Here is a 14,034-nt window from a genome sequence, read left to right as displayed (position 1 = left end):
TGTATATATATATATATATATATATATAAAATAATAATGTATGTCAATTGCAAAAGTTCTGAGAAATTTTACATTACATTTTTAAGGTTTACTTACCCTTTAACAACACTGACATTAACAAACTGTCCCTTTATCAAAGCCAATGGAATTTGTCGGACTGTGTGTGACTGCTCTCAGTCCTAATCCCAAATGCAAATTACAAAAGAAATTCACTGGAAACATTGAAAAGGTTCTGTGCCTTGGTTTCTTTTGGATCACTTAAAAATAGATAAATGGTATAATCTTGAAAAAGCCATACAAAAGAAGACATTGTGGATTCACACCCCCTGTCTGTGGCACGTTCAACCCCTATTAGGGTGACGACACACTGGGCTACTAATAGCAGCTATTTTTTCACGGCTACTAAACTCCAGAAAATCCATTGCCATAGACAATGCTGAGAATTACCTCAGCTAAAGCACACGACAAGTAGCTGCTACTAGTAGCTCCGTGTGTCTTCACCCTTAGCTCACAGCAGGGTTACAGAGAGGAACAGATGATCAGTATGTACCCCCAACTTCATTCTCAGGCTGAACACCCTGTCTACTGGTTTGGTTGCACCCAGCAGGGCCATTTCTATACTTTGGCAGCCTCTGCCCTAGTCCTGTCACATCAGGTTTCCTTTATGTTTCCTTATGTCTCCTTTATGTTTCTTTATTATGTAGCTTTCTCTTCTTTTCTGTTTGTAGTAAGGGCATTTTGTATTGTGATTTTTATTTTTTCATTTGATCTGGCCAGTAATAGTAGGGAGCAAATCCACATTCCCAGGTTTAATATTCCAACAAACCTCTGCAGGTGATGCATTATCTGCTATAGGCTTTGAGTAAACTCCATCCCACACTAGGGTGAAGGTGCCCATGTCAGCTCTTCCTTTGGTCTCTTCCGCCACAGTCACAGTAAGGTTGCTCCCATCTGGGATCTCATAGGAAAGCAACTGGAATTCACCTTGGGAAATAGAAACAAGGATGTAGAGAATGATATTCTGAGACAATCTGCAACTGGTCTTCATTTTTTTATTATTTGTGGTTTTTGAATTATTATAAAGCTCTCCAGTTTGGAATTCCAGCAGCTATCTGGTTGCTAGGGTCCAATTTAATCTAGCAAGAAGGCATTTGCTTGGAAAATAGACAGAAGAGGGTCTTAATAAAAAGATGAGTAATAAAAGTAGCAATAACAATACAACAGTAGCCTAAAAGAGCAATGGTTTTTGGTTGCTGGAGTCAGAATAGGAAAGCAAATAATCCTGGTGTCCCCTATCATTGCGCCCTAGGTAGGTGCCTCTTCTGCCTACCCTAAGGGGCTGATTTACTAACCCACGAATCCGACCCGAATTGGAAAAGTTCCGACTTGAAAACGAACATTTTGCGACTTTTTCGTATGTTTTGCGATTTTTTCGGATTCTGTACGAATTTTTCGTTACCAATACGATTTTTGCGTAAAAACGCGAGTTTTTCGTATCCATTACGAAAGTTGCGTAAAAAGTTGCGCATTTTTTGTAGCGTTAAAACTTACGCGAAAAGTTGCGCATTTTTCGCGTAAGTTTTAACGCTACGAAAAATGCGCAACTTTTTACGCAACTTTCGTAATGGATAGGAAAACTCGCGTTTTTATGCAAAAATCGTATTGGTAACGAAAAATTCGTAAAGAATACGAAAAAATCGCAAAACATACGAAAAAATCGCAAAATACCGATCATTACGAAAAAAACGCAATCGGACTCCATTCGACCCGTTCGTGGGTAAGTAAATCAGCCCCTTAGTCTTGCAGGTGGGGTGAATGTACGGGGCCCAATCATTGTTTGGGCCCTGAAATTATTCAAGTTGTATGGCTCAGTATGTCAGAGGGGCCCAAACGTATTTGACACTGTGGATTCATACTGCACAGAATGACACAATATTTTGCCAATGCAGAAGTGATACAGATGCACTTTGGAGCACTCAGTTTGAACAATATTTTTGGGAAAAGCCATTTAATTCACAACAAATCTTAGTTTTTTGCAATAAAACATCATCACTTTGCATGTATTACGCATGTTCTCCAAAGTCGCTTGTTAGCAAATTTTGCAAAGAAGTCGATGAGGTTGGTAATCTGTCAAAAATAACGCAGACAACCTAAGTCTTAGGGGCACATTTACTAACCCACGAACGGGTCGAAATGAGTCCGATTGCGTTTTTTTCGTATTGATCGGTATTTTGCGATTTTTTCGTATTTTTTGTGATTTTTTCGGCTTCTTTGCGAATTTTTCGTTACCAATACGATTTTTGCGTAAAAACGCGAGTTTTTCGTAGCCATTACGAAAGTTGCGTAAAATCTGGTGATTTTTCGTAGCGTTAAAACTTGCGCAAAAAGTTGCGCTTTTTTCGTAGCGTTAAAATTTACGCGAAACTTTGCACCATTTAAGTTTTAACACTACGCAAAAAGCGCAACTTTTTACGCAACTTTCGTAATGGCTATGAAAAACTCGCGTTTTTACGCAAAAATCGTATTGGTAACGAAAAATTCGTAAAGAAGCCGAAAAAATTGCAACAAATACGAAAAAGTCGCAAAATGTTCGTTTTCAAGTCGGAACTTTTCCAATTCGTGTCGGATTCGTGGGTTAGTAAATCAGCCCCTTAGGGTCAAGTTTACTAAGATTGGAGATAAATATCACCAGTGATGTTTCCCATAACAACCAATCAGCAATTAGATTTGAACAGTCACCTACAAGATAGAAATCAAAAGCAAAGATCTGATTGGTTGATACAGGCAACATCACCAGTGATATTTATCTCCAATCTTAGTTAACCCCCCCAATTGGTCTCAAACATTCACTCTGCTACTTTGCAATAACAAAACATATTACACTCCCCTATAGGGCATTGGTTGTGTGAGCACCTAGGGTAGGCTAATGTGAAAACATACCTCTTTGGGAGTTGAATGTCACAGTATAGATATTTTCATTGCTTGAGCTTGTCATGGTTACGCTGAAAGTGTCTGGTTTCAGAGACCACAAGTTGTTTAGGGCAGTCTGAACATCAGCGGCCGACGCATCAGCTGACAAATAATCTGAAGGGATTAATGGAAAATAAAATGCCAATAAATTATTAATGGGACACAAGGCCTAACTAATCTGACTGTTACATATGGTACAATCATGGGTGACTGTCTGCATTCAATAACTGTAGGTTTAATATAGATGTCCCCATCCTCTAGCAGGTTGCAGCCTAACTCCTCTTAATGTTTCTTAACATCTTCCTGTGTGTCCTGTTTTAGGATGGAGTAATATTTGATATATAGTATACTTATATAATGCTTAGGCATTGCCTCACCTGTTTTCTCACTGCCGACGATGAGCCTGTAGAACAGTGCTGGACAAGCACTATCACAAAGTTTTGTAACATTGATTGTTTGAACTTCCTTTATTGGTGTAGCAGTGCTCCAGTTCTGCAATGTTACAGTCTACAAGAGATAAATAGGATCCCATAGTCACTGAGAAGCTTTTTGTAGGAACCAAAAGTTAAAAACTCGAACAGGGTAAAACTAGTACAACAGTTTTTAATTCAAATTGTATGGAATAATCTTTGGTTGAGATGCCCTGTCTCTCTACATGCAGGATTTGTGCCGGAGTCAGTTTTTTTGTAAGATTTTGTTTGTGCTGGAATCAGTTACATAAATGAGCCCTAATACATCTGCTAGAAAAGGGAGTCCTCCATCAAGAAATATATTAGATCTGTCAATCAAATCTGAATCCTGCATGAAGAGCGAATGACGAGAGACAGATGCTGAGAGGGAGAGAGTGAAGAGTAACTTCATTTTTTCAGAAATGGTACAGAATTTGGTATGAGTATGATAAAGCTTATATTGAATTTGAATTTTCACAATAGTAAAAATGTGCCTTTAGGGCTCTGGCACACGGGGAGATTTGTCGCACGCGACAATTAGGCGCCCCTTGTCGTGGGCGACGAATCTCCCCGAAATGCCATCCCACCTTCGAGAATGTAAATCGCCCGGTGGGATGGCATATGCAGAATTGCCTTGAGAGGAAAATCGCGGCGCCGTGTATGCCATCCCACCGGTGATTTACATTCTCGAAGGTGGAATGGCATTTCGGGGAGATTAGTCGCCCAAGATAAGGGAGATTTGTCGCAGGCAACTAGTCTCCCCATGTGCCAGAGCCTTTAGAAGTAAATGCAAATCCAATTTTCTGAACTTTGTTTCTATAGCTATATCTAAAAGAACAGAAGATAAGCTTACCCTTACTAACATACAGTACTAGTACCAATGACTTGCATTCCTTGGGTCCTATTATCGACACTCATATTGTTAAATATAGTTATTATACATTTCTGTATAATGCTCTGGTTCTAAGCAAAGTAAGCCCACCCATAAATTACACTGCGCTGTATGATATAATACATACCTGCTGCTCTAGTAACACAGTCGTCTGGGACACTATACCCTGTAATTCATTAACGGCATCGGCAGTCTGTGTTTCACCGTAGACACTGATAGGCTTGTATATGCCCACGTCTACTGCTGACGGCCCCCCGAACTGGTGCAAATATATCTCAATGTAATACCTACAAAACATAATAAGAAAAAGCGGCTTTCTTAGAGCACTTTCCCCAAACCATTAAACAAAAAGTCTTCAAAAACAAGTAAAGCCAAACTTACGGTTTTCCTTTTTGAAGCCTAAATGTTCTTGACATCTGGGACACATAAGAGAAGTAAGAAGTGGAATAGCCGCCATATGCAATCTTTGTCTGAAATGCAAAAAAAAATAAAAAATGAATTCCAAATATTATGGTTATCCTTTATTTATATAGCACCACCAACTTACACAGCACAGAGATCAAACCCAGCCCCAGTGGAGACTCTAAGGTCCCCACAATTTTTACATAAACACTATGGTCAATTTAATTAGGAGCCAGTAAAAATAGTAATAACTTTCCACTTGTGCGATTTTTAAATCCATTACTTAATTTTGCTGAAACCAAGTTTCAATACAAATTAAAATATATATTTTATTGCGGTTCATGATTAAACTTGCTAAATGGTTATAATAAGTAACTTGCTCTGGCCCAGCAACCCAAGGCACCCAGCAGCCAATCAGATATTTGCTTTTAACACTGCAACTCCCTAGAGCGGTCAAAGCGAGCAGTGATAGGTTAATAAATAGTGGGGTTTTTTTCGCCAGGCATAGATTTGCAGCGAATTTCTGCATTTCACATTGGCGAACTGTTTTGCAATCTGAATTTGAACATGAATTCGTATTGAGGGTTTACATTTCCTTTAAAGATCAGACTGGGAAATCCACATTGATTCCCAGCCGTTTGATTTAAGTTTTTAATTATACATTTTCCTGACATTCAGGGAAGTGTTAATAAATTGATGTATTTCTCAACGCAGAGTGATGTGTCAGTTTGTCCAAATTCAAAGTGTGTTAGTGCTCAGGGCAGCTGAATAGCAGTACTTAGCACTAACACCCGTCTGAATTCTTGCTCACCAATACAAATAGCATGCAGGGAAAAAGGATTTGGATCACTACTCTCTGCCTTAGACGAACATTTCCGGCTTGGAAAATAAACGCTTACTTACAATGTATTACTAAAGGCCAGTACTGTACCTTGTTTGCTGGGTCGCCAGTTTCACTGAACATGAGGATGTAATAATCATCTCCCTTGATGTAAAAGGTGTAGTCATCTGTTTCAGAGGGTACAAAAAAGCCACTGAGGCGGGCAATAAAATTTAACAGTGGCCAAGCCCGGGATGCATCTTCTACCCAGCTAACACCAACATAATTAGGGGTACTTTCATTGAAATTTATGGCCTGGTCGATTGCATATGAAGATGTTTTATTCCACATTTGACACTTCAGTCCTCTGCTGCCTGTTATTATGTAAGGACAAGAGAGAATAACGTTGGTTTTATTACATTTCATTTATGAACATGATACCTTATATCGTACATATTGCTGAGATGTTCTGCCAAATACTCTTTGTTGCACAAGTATCAGATTCTATTAAACTTCATTAAATTAATTTAAAAAAAGTTATATAACTAAGAATCAAAAGATAATTTTGTGGGCTATTCTAATAATGGAAAAAAATCAGGATGAGATTGGGCAGTTAGTTATAAAAATGGACATAGAGGCATACTTATTAGAGATTGAAACTAGAATGCATCAATGAGATTCCGACACTCTCTTCTGTTGTATGTGATTTTCAAAGACATATTTATGAAAGGGTTATACTGAGAGTTCACCCATTAATTATAATGTCTCTAAACGTTCAACAAAAGTGAATAGAGAATAATGGAATTTTACTCTGACAGACTGTAAGGCTTTTGGAAAGGGTAATAAAGGATAGGTTACCTAAATACACTGAAAATCACAATATTATGACTTTGTGTCAGTATGGGCTTCTGCGTAACAGATTTTACCAGACTAATTTAATTGCCTTTTATGAGGAGGTGAGCAAGAACCTCGTTGCTGGAATGGCAGTGGATGTGATCTGCTTGAACTTTGCTAAAGCGTTTGATTCAGTACCTCACAGAAAGTTAATTGTAAAAATAAAGAAATATTGGCCTAGAACATAATATAGTAATTGGATAGAGAACTGGCTGAAGGATAGAGTACAAAGAGTGGGGGTAAATGGAACATTTTCTAATTGGGCCAGTGTGGTTAGTGGGTACCGCAGGGGTCAGTCCTTGGTCCTTTGCTTTTTAACTTGTTTATTAATGACCTGGAGGTGGGCATAGAGAGTACTGTTTCTATTTTTGCTGATGACACTAAATTGTGCAAAACTATAAGTTCCATGCAGGATGCTGCCGCTTTGCAGAGCGATTTGACAAAACTGGAAAACTGATGCTCAGTGTTGATAAATGCAAGATTTACATTTGGTAAAAATAACATGAATGCAAGTTACACACTAAATGGTAGTGAGTTGGGGGTTTCCTTAATTTAGAAGGATCTGGGGGTTTTTGTAGATAACAAGTTGTCCAATTCCAGGCAGTGTCATTCTGTGGCTACTACAGCAAATAAAGTGCTGTCTTGTATAAAAAGGGCATTAACTCAAGGGATTAAAACATAATTTTGCCTCTTTATAGGTCACTGGTAAGGGAAGATTTAAGCTATGAGGTTAGACTGTCAGGGTTGGGGTTGTTTTCTCTGGAAAAGAGGCGCTTGCGAGGGGACATGATTACTCTGTACAAGTACATTAGAGGGGATTATAGGCTGATTGGGGGGGTTCTTTTTTCCTTAAAAACCATCAGCGCACCAGAGGCCCCCCCCTTTGGATTAGAGGAACAGAGCTTCCATTTGAAGCAGCGTAGGGGGTTCCTCACGGGGAGGGCAGTGAGGTTGGGGAATGCCCTTCCTAGTGATGGGGTAATGGCAGATTCTGTTAATGCCTATAAGAGGGGCCTGGATGAGTTCTTAAACAAGCAGAATATCCAAGGCTATTGTGATACTAATATCTACAATTGGTTTACATATTGTTATACATGGTGTGAGAGATGCAATGGAAAATGTCATTATTTGGTGTATTTCCACCAGTGTTAAGGTGGGATACAAATGGCCCAAGGTAAAATACCTGGTTTTACAGCAGGTAATGCTGTTTTGGAGTAAATCTCCCTTTAAGGCTTTGATTTGCCCAGCTGTAGAGAGCTGCCTGATTAGGCTGCAGGTGAGCAGCCAATAAAAGGGTTGTGTGAGTTACACAGGGGTGGGGGTTGGAATTGAACCTTGACGGAGTGAAGGTCACTCTCAGAGCAGGAGGGCTGCCTGTGTGAGGAACTCCCAGAGGAGCTGGGGGTGCCACCTGCCACTGCCAGGGAGCAGAGGGAGTGCTGACCGAATGGATGAGTGCTTGAGTGCTGAGAGGGCTCAGCATGGCTTACTGTGAAGCCTGAGTGTTCCAGAGTGTGGAACCAACCCTGGAAGGTGAGAACCCTGAAGGAGGGACATATCATAACACTGAACTGTTTATGAACTTATGTCTTTGTTTCTGTTGGGAAGAATTGGCCCTAAATAAACCTGAGATTTGCCTGAAGACTTGGTGTCCCTGTCTCTATGCTCCAGATCCTCTGCATGCCTGCCTGCCTACCATTGCTAATTCCCCCAAAATTGCATGTACAGGCATTCAGCATGTCACATATGGTGTTCTGATGCGGGCTCTAAGGAGCTGTTAAAGAGACATACACGTTTAAAGGGCTAGTGAGCGTTTCCCTAAGAGACTGAGACAAAATGGCACCAGTGAGGGACTGGTTTGCTGAAGGCAAAAGTATGTGGGGAAGTGTGTTGAGACACCCACAGTCAAAAAGTGAGCGTAGCAGGGTGCTACAGGAGCTGCGAGACTGGCAGCAGCGGTTTAATGCCAAGTTTCTGCAACAGCGGTGTGTGGACTTGCAACAGACGGCAAAGGAAGTGACGGAGACTTCGCGAGTGGCAAAGGTGGTCGCTTCATCTGGATGCAAGCCAGGAAAAGCATTCCAAAGAGGTTTTGGAAAAGGCCAAAGAGATGGTGCCCCAAGGTTGGAGCCTGTGCAGGTGGCACAAGTGCAGCATGCCAAGGAGAGAGGCAGTGCTGGTTTCACAGTCTGGTCTGGCGAGGTTGGCCAGAGTTCACCCACAGCAGTTCCAGAGTGTATTCCCTACAGGAATGGTAAGACTGTTCTTAAAGGGGTGGTGGAAAGGGAACAGTATGCTGGTGGGGTAAAAGACTGGGACTCTTTAATTAAAGGCAAGGTCCTGGGAGCTGAGGTACCGCAAGAGTTAAGTGCATGGGCAGAGTGCACTGTGTCTCTTAAAGGGACGGTTGAAAAAATGGTGGAAGTTAAAGTGAATGGGATTCCATTGTGGGTGACACTGGATGCCAACTTCACTGTGTCTGTGGTGTGGCAAGAACTGCTGCTTTATGTTCTTTCACCGCAGGAGGTCCCCGAGATGCAAGAGGACTGCAAGAAGAGAACTGTGAGTGTGACTTTTGAAACCACCCAAGGGACAGTTGGTCACACCCTTGTGGTTTCCAGTAACCGTAATGAGGAGTTGGTTCTGGGAACAGACTTTCCCCTATTCTGGGAGTTATGGGGGAATGGTAACGTTTTGGTTGAGGAGCAATCAAATCAATGGGTTAATACTGTTTGTTCTATGCAAAATGTTAATTGTAATTTTGCTGTGAAATGTCCAAATGTGAAAAGTGTGACTGTGGGGTGTGAGGTAACGCCCATGGTACAAAGTTTAGGGGGTTCCCTAGAGAGTGTGAATGAGGTAATTCACAGTGGGAAACACCTAAAAGCAGAGGAGTATCTGCAAAAAGATTTCTTAAGTAAGAAATGTACCAATGTTGTGCCTAAAGTAAAGGGAGTAGGGGTGCCCCCCAATGTATATGTGTGACTGACGCAGTGAGTGTAAACTGCTCTGAGTCTGTTAAAACAGAACAAAATGTTACCTGTGTGAATGTTAATGGTTGTGCAGCTTTGTTGCAAAAAGATGTTGCAACTGATTCAAGTGAGAGTTTGCATGTAGAACTGCTGAGCAGAGTGTGCTCAAGTTCTTCAGTGAACAAGGGGTTAAAACCATGTGTTGAGAGTAACTCTTTGTTGCCTGACTGCAGCGCATCTCCTGGAAGTCTTAAAGGGGATGAGTGTACTAATGAGATATCTCTGTCAACTGCTATAGCTAGATTGGCTGAGCTAATTGAAAGGGAAAGGTGCACCCACTGTTATGGCACTGGGCATGTTACTGCTACCTGTCCTGTATATGCAGCAATGCAAAGGTCACTAGAAGCCTATAAGGAGTGCTGGGGCAGTAAGGCACTTGGAAGTGTGTTCAGTGAGAAGTCAGGTGAACTTCCTGCACTTATTAAAGGTCAAGCTGTGTGTGTGAACAGAGCTGTTGGAAATGTTGAACTGAAAAATGGTAACATGGCAGTGAATGGTGGTAAGCCAGACGGTGTGTCTGAGGAGGTAAATGAGGAAAAGGTAAAACTACCTCCTGATTCTGTGTGTGAGGATGTGCCAGCCACAGAACTAGTCCCCAGTAAGCTGAATTGTGTGAGAGTGGAAACACAATGTGCTGGAGAGAAACATGTCATGACTGGAAAGGGTGCTTTGCTACCTGAAGGGTTAATGCAAAGTGAGAATGTCTCCCTAGTGTGTGGTTGTGAGTCCACCTGGGAGTACCTTAAAGGTGAGGTGAAAGACAAGACCTGCACCATGTATGAATTGTCTGAGTGTGTGTGCAAAGTGGAACTGCTAAATTGCACCTATTGCTATGCCCTAGGTCATACTGCAGACAATTGTGCATTTGTGAAGGCAGCGGCTGCGTTGGCCCGGCTGAGAGAGACAAATGACCTGCAGTTGGGTGAGCAAGTTGATACAGGTGAATGGGTTGAGCTGAGTGTCAGGTTTTGTGTGAAAAGGGAACTGAGTGTTCTGAGATAATTGTAAGCCACATTGCCAATGAGAGTAAGCCAGATGGAGTGACTGTGGAGGAAAGTGGAGTTATGTTGAAACTTCCTCCTAATCAGTGCTGTGAGGTTCTGGACACCTCAGATTCTGTCTGCAGTGAGAACCTTGTGATGAATCAAGTGACTGCGGAATGTCTTAAAGGCAAAGTAATGAGGTCTTTGCCAAATGCTGTGGAAGAAAATGTGAGTCTGGCAGAGAGTGTTAATCCAAATGATACAAAATGTGTGCTGGATGTGAACACTGAGTGTGTGCCAAGCTGTGTGACACAAAACCGTGGGCAAGAAGTGACAAATGCTACCAGAGGGCAGAGTGCATCTGGGGAGCAAGAGCTTGAAGGCAAAGACAAACATTTGCAAGAAAACCCAGTGTTGCAGGCTGAAGGAAAGTCCACTGTAGGTTTAAAGACCGAGAATGATGATAAAATGCAGAGTGTGCATGATTGTGACAAAAATGGTGAGGCATGTGTGTCTGACAGTATGGGTACACGTCTGGCCATTGTTTCTTCCCCATTTGAGGAGCGGCAGGAGAAGAAAGTGTGTTTGGCTTCTCCCATAGAAACACATGTGTTCAATCCCAATGATAGAACTCTAGGGGGAAAACTTGAGAGAGAGTTTCTAATGGGGTTGCAAGGTGTTTCGCCCCTGGGTCAAAACAAAGGGGGGGGATATGTGAGAGATGCAATGGAAAATGTCATTATTTGGTGTATTTCCACCAGTGTTAAGGTGGGATGCAAATGGCCCAAGGTAAAATACCTGGTTTTACAGCAGGTAATGCTGTTTTGGAGTAAATCTCCCTTTAAGGCTTTGATTTGGCCAGCTGTAGAGAGCTGCCTGATTAGGCTGCAGGTGAGCAGCCAATAAAAGGGGTTGTGTGAGTTACACAGGGGTGGGGGTTGGAATTGAACCTTGACGGAGTGAAGGTCACTCTCAGAGCAGGGCACAGAGCAGGAGGGCTGCCTGTGTTAGGAACTCCCAGAGGAGCTGGGGGTGCCACCTGCCACTGCCAGGGAGCAGAGGGAATGCTGACCGAATGGATGAGTGCTTGAGTGCTGAGAGGGCTCAGCATGGCTTACTGTGAAGCCTGAGTGTTCCAGAGTGTGGAACCAACCCTGGAAGGCGAGAACCCTGAAGGAGGGACATATCATAACACTGAACTGTTTACTGAACTGTCTTTATGTCTCTGTTGGGAAGAATGGGCCCTTAATAAACCTGAGATTTGCCTGAAGACTTGGTGTCCCTGTCTCTATGCTCCAGATCCTCTGCATGCCTGCCTGCCTACCATTGCTAATTCCCCCAAAATTGCATGTACAGGCATTCAGCATGTCACAATGGTTTATACTGTAGTATATAGATAGGTCAGTAAGAGTGTGTGCATATATGTTCATTTCAAGGGGTTGGACTTTGGTCTTTTTTCAACCCAACTTTACTATGTAACTATATAACCCCAAAATGCCTTGCACATTATTAGACCAAAAGCCACCAACTCTTTACATTCCTGAACAATTACACACATATAAATATATAAAAATGTAAGAGCTTTATTCTGATGGATCTTACTAAACGGAAAGGCAATTTAAATCTCAGCTCCTGTTTCAGAAAATGGTCACTGAATGAACTACATACCTGGGAACAGGGTGGGCAGGACACTTGGCTTCGGTGGAGTTCGACATGTTATTGTAGTGTCCGTTAGTCCAAGAACAATGCAGTCCTGACCTGTAAGAATTATTAGATCACAGATATTAAAGGGCTGTTAATGGCATTCAGGGCATTTGGTGGAATTTTCTGAAATGTCTATTACTGTTGTAAAAGACAACAAAATAACTTCAGTACAAGGTGGACTAATTAATCCATTCCAAGCTAAGGATTTGAACCAACTGTAGGAAGAAAGGTGGTGCAAATTTGCTCCTGTACATTAAACCTTAGCAGATAATTAACGTAGCTTTAATCATTATATCTGATATCAGAAGCAGAATGGTTCAGGTTTTAGAACTCGCTACAACCAATGGGCATGGAGCATTTAATTGCCTACTGCACTTAGAATAATAAGTGGAAACATCTTTAAATCAACAGAGACCAAAAAATAGTGCTTGAGCTGGTCCCAGCATATCAGCAGTGTGGTGTTGCCCAAAACTGCCCCTTTATATCACTATTACTTAGAAATGTGTTCATTTACTTATTCCACAATGTAATACTGTCTGATTTCCCATGGTACTGCAAATATCTTCCAAAAGGAAACGGCAGTGCTAGATTCTGATGGTAGAATGTCACCAGATACCTACCTTACCCTGGCAATGCCAGAGCTCCACTGCTATAGGGAAAGCCCCAGGAGCAAACTTTGCACCACTTTACCCTGCCCCAATATCAGAACAAGGACACATTAGGAAAGAAACATAGGGTAGCTTTACTTACTGTAGCTAGAAATTACAGTTTTGGTTGACAAGGCAGCATGAAATCCACAAGGTAAAGTATAGAAGAGGCTTGAAATGTAGAAGGTGAAGGGAAAAAGCAGCTTGAAAAAAAGGGTTAAAGAAATAAAGTCACTATATTCCATAGAGCTCCTTCAGTTTTATGTTATGGTTTCTTGGTTACTGAGTTGCAGTACAAGTTCTCACCACTCTTTTCTATAGGCTGCAAAGCAACAGCTTTTATCAGGAGAAATAGCAGTACAAGGCATATTTGGCCTTTAAGACAGAGAAAGAAGTGTGCTTTCGCGAAAACATTATTTTTGTTATGGGGATGAGAGGCCAAACACAGTTAAACCCAATGTAGAGGAACATAGAGATATTCCTGCAGACTAAAGCCTCACAATATTACCCACCTCCAACAAGAACTCGGGCAGGGGCATCTGTTTGATCAAAGTTGTTCCCAGTTATTGTGATGATTGTGCCGCCTTCAGTGCTTCCAACAGAGGGGGAAATGCCTGTGATCTCTACAAAATAATAGTAAAATATATTTAGAGCATGGATAAATCATTTAGTATCTGTGGTTCTATTATAGTTTCTCTTTTCTCCATTATCAGTTCTGTTTCCTTTTTTTTATCCGCTTGATGATGATGATGAGGATGGAATATTTTTACAGCTCAAACAATGGTTGTATCCACACCCACTTAGTGACAGGTTCCCAAGAAATGTCAATAGGATTATTAAGCCCTTCTATTATGGAGCTTTGTGAAAGCGCACAATGGGGCATCTCTCAGCGACTCTAGTTTAAAGGTCAAACCATTTTTATCTGCAAAACCATTGAATTCCTGTTTTCCTTGTTACGACATTCCGCATCTTTAACACCTCAAATGTAAGTCTTTCTCTCAGTCAAGGAACTACATTGGGCAGAAATCGCCACATAGAAGCTGCAATACCCTGAGAAGCCCCTGTATAATGAGTTGCTCTGTATCTCAGTGCTTAAAGGGGTTGCTCACCTTTGAGTTAACGTTTACTATGATGTAGAAGGTGATATTCTGAGACAATTTTGCAGTTGGTCTTCATTTTTTATTTGTGGGTTTTTTTTTTTTTATTATTTTGCTTTTTGTGCAGCAGCTCTCCAGTTTATA

The 14,034-nt window shown here is 41.5% G+C and overlaps 1 protein-coding gene across 2 annotated transcripts in view; it reads right to left on the bottom strand.

The window, feature by feature from the left end:
- The window catches only part of pkhd1l1.1 (PKHD1 like 1, gene 1), an 87,365-nt gene that overhangs the window by 55,229 nt on the left and 18,102 nt on the right, over positions 1-14,034 (bottom strand). For both annotated transcript variants that reach the window (XM_031904117.1, XM_031904118.1), the window contains exons 12-19: positions 13,306-13,416; positions 12,111-12,200; positions 5,645-5,907; positions 4,693-4,781; positions 4,439-4,598; positions 3,348-3,477; positions 2,941-3,084; positions 827-984 (exon numbers count right to left, since the gene is read on the bottom strand). In XM_031904117.1, coding sequence (XP_031759977.1) covers positions 827-984; positions 2,941-3,084; positions 3,348-3,477; positions 4,439-4,598; positions 4,693-4,781; positions 5,645-5,907; positions 12,111-12,200; positions 13,306-13,416 — 1,145 coding nt within the window. The remainder of the gene's footprint in view (positions 1-826; positions 985-2,940; positions 3,085-3,347; positions 3,478-4,438; positions 4,599-4,692; positions 4,782-5,644; positions 5,908-12,110; positions 12,201-13,305; positions 13,417-14,034) is intronic.

The sequence above is a fragment of the Xenopus tropicalis genome, chromosome 6 (assembly GCF_000004195.4).
Source record: "Xenopus tropicalis strain Nigerian chromosome 6, UCB_Xtro_10.0, whole genome shotgun sequence".
In the NCBI taxonomy this organism is placed as follows: Eukaryota; Metazoa; Chordata; class Amphibia; order Anura; family Pipidae; genus Xenopus; species Xenopus tropicalis.
The sequence above is the reverse complement of the archived record's forward strand: the minus strand, read 5'-3'. Positions and strand labels throughout refer to the sequence as shown.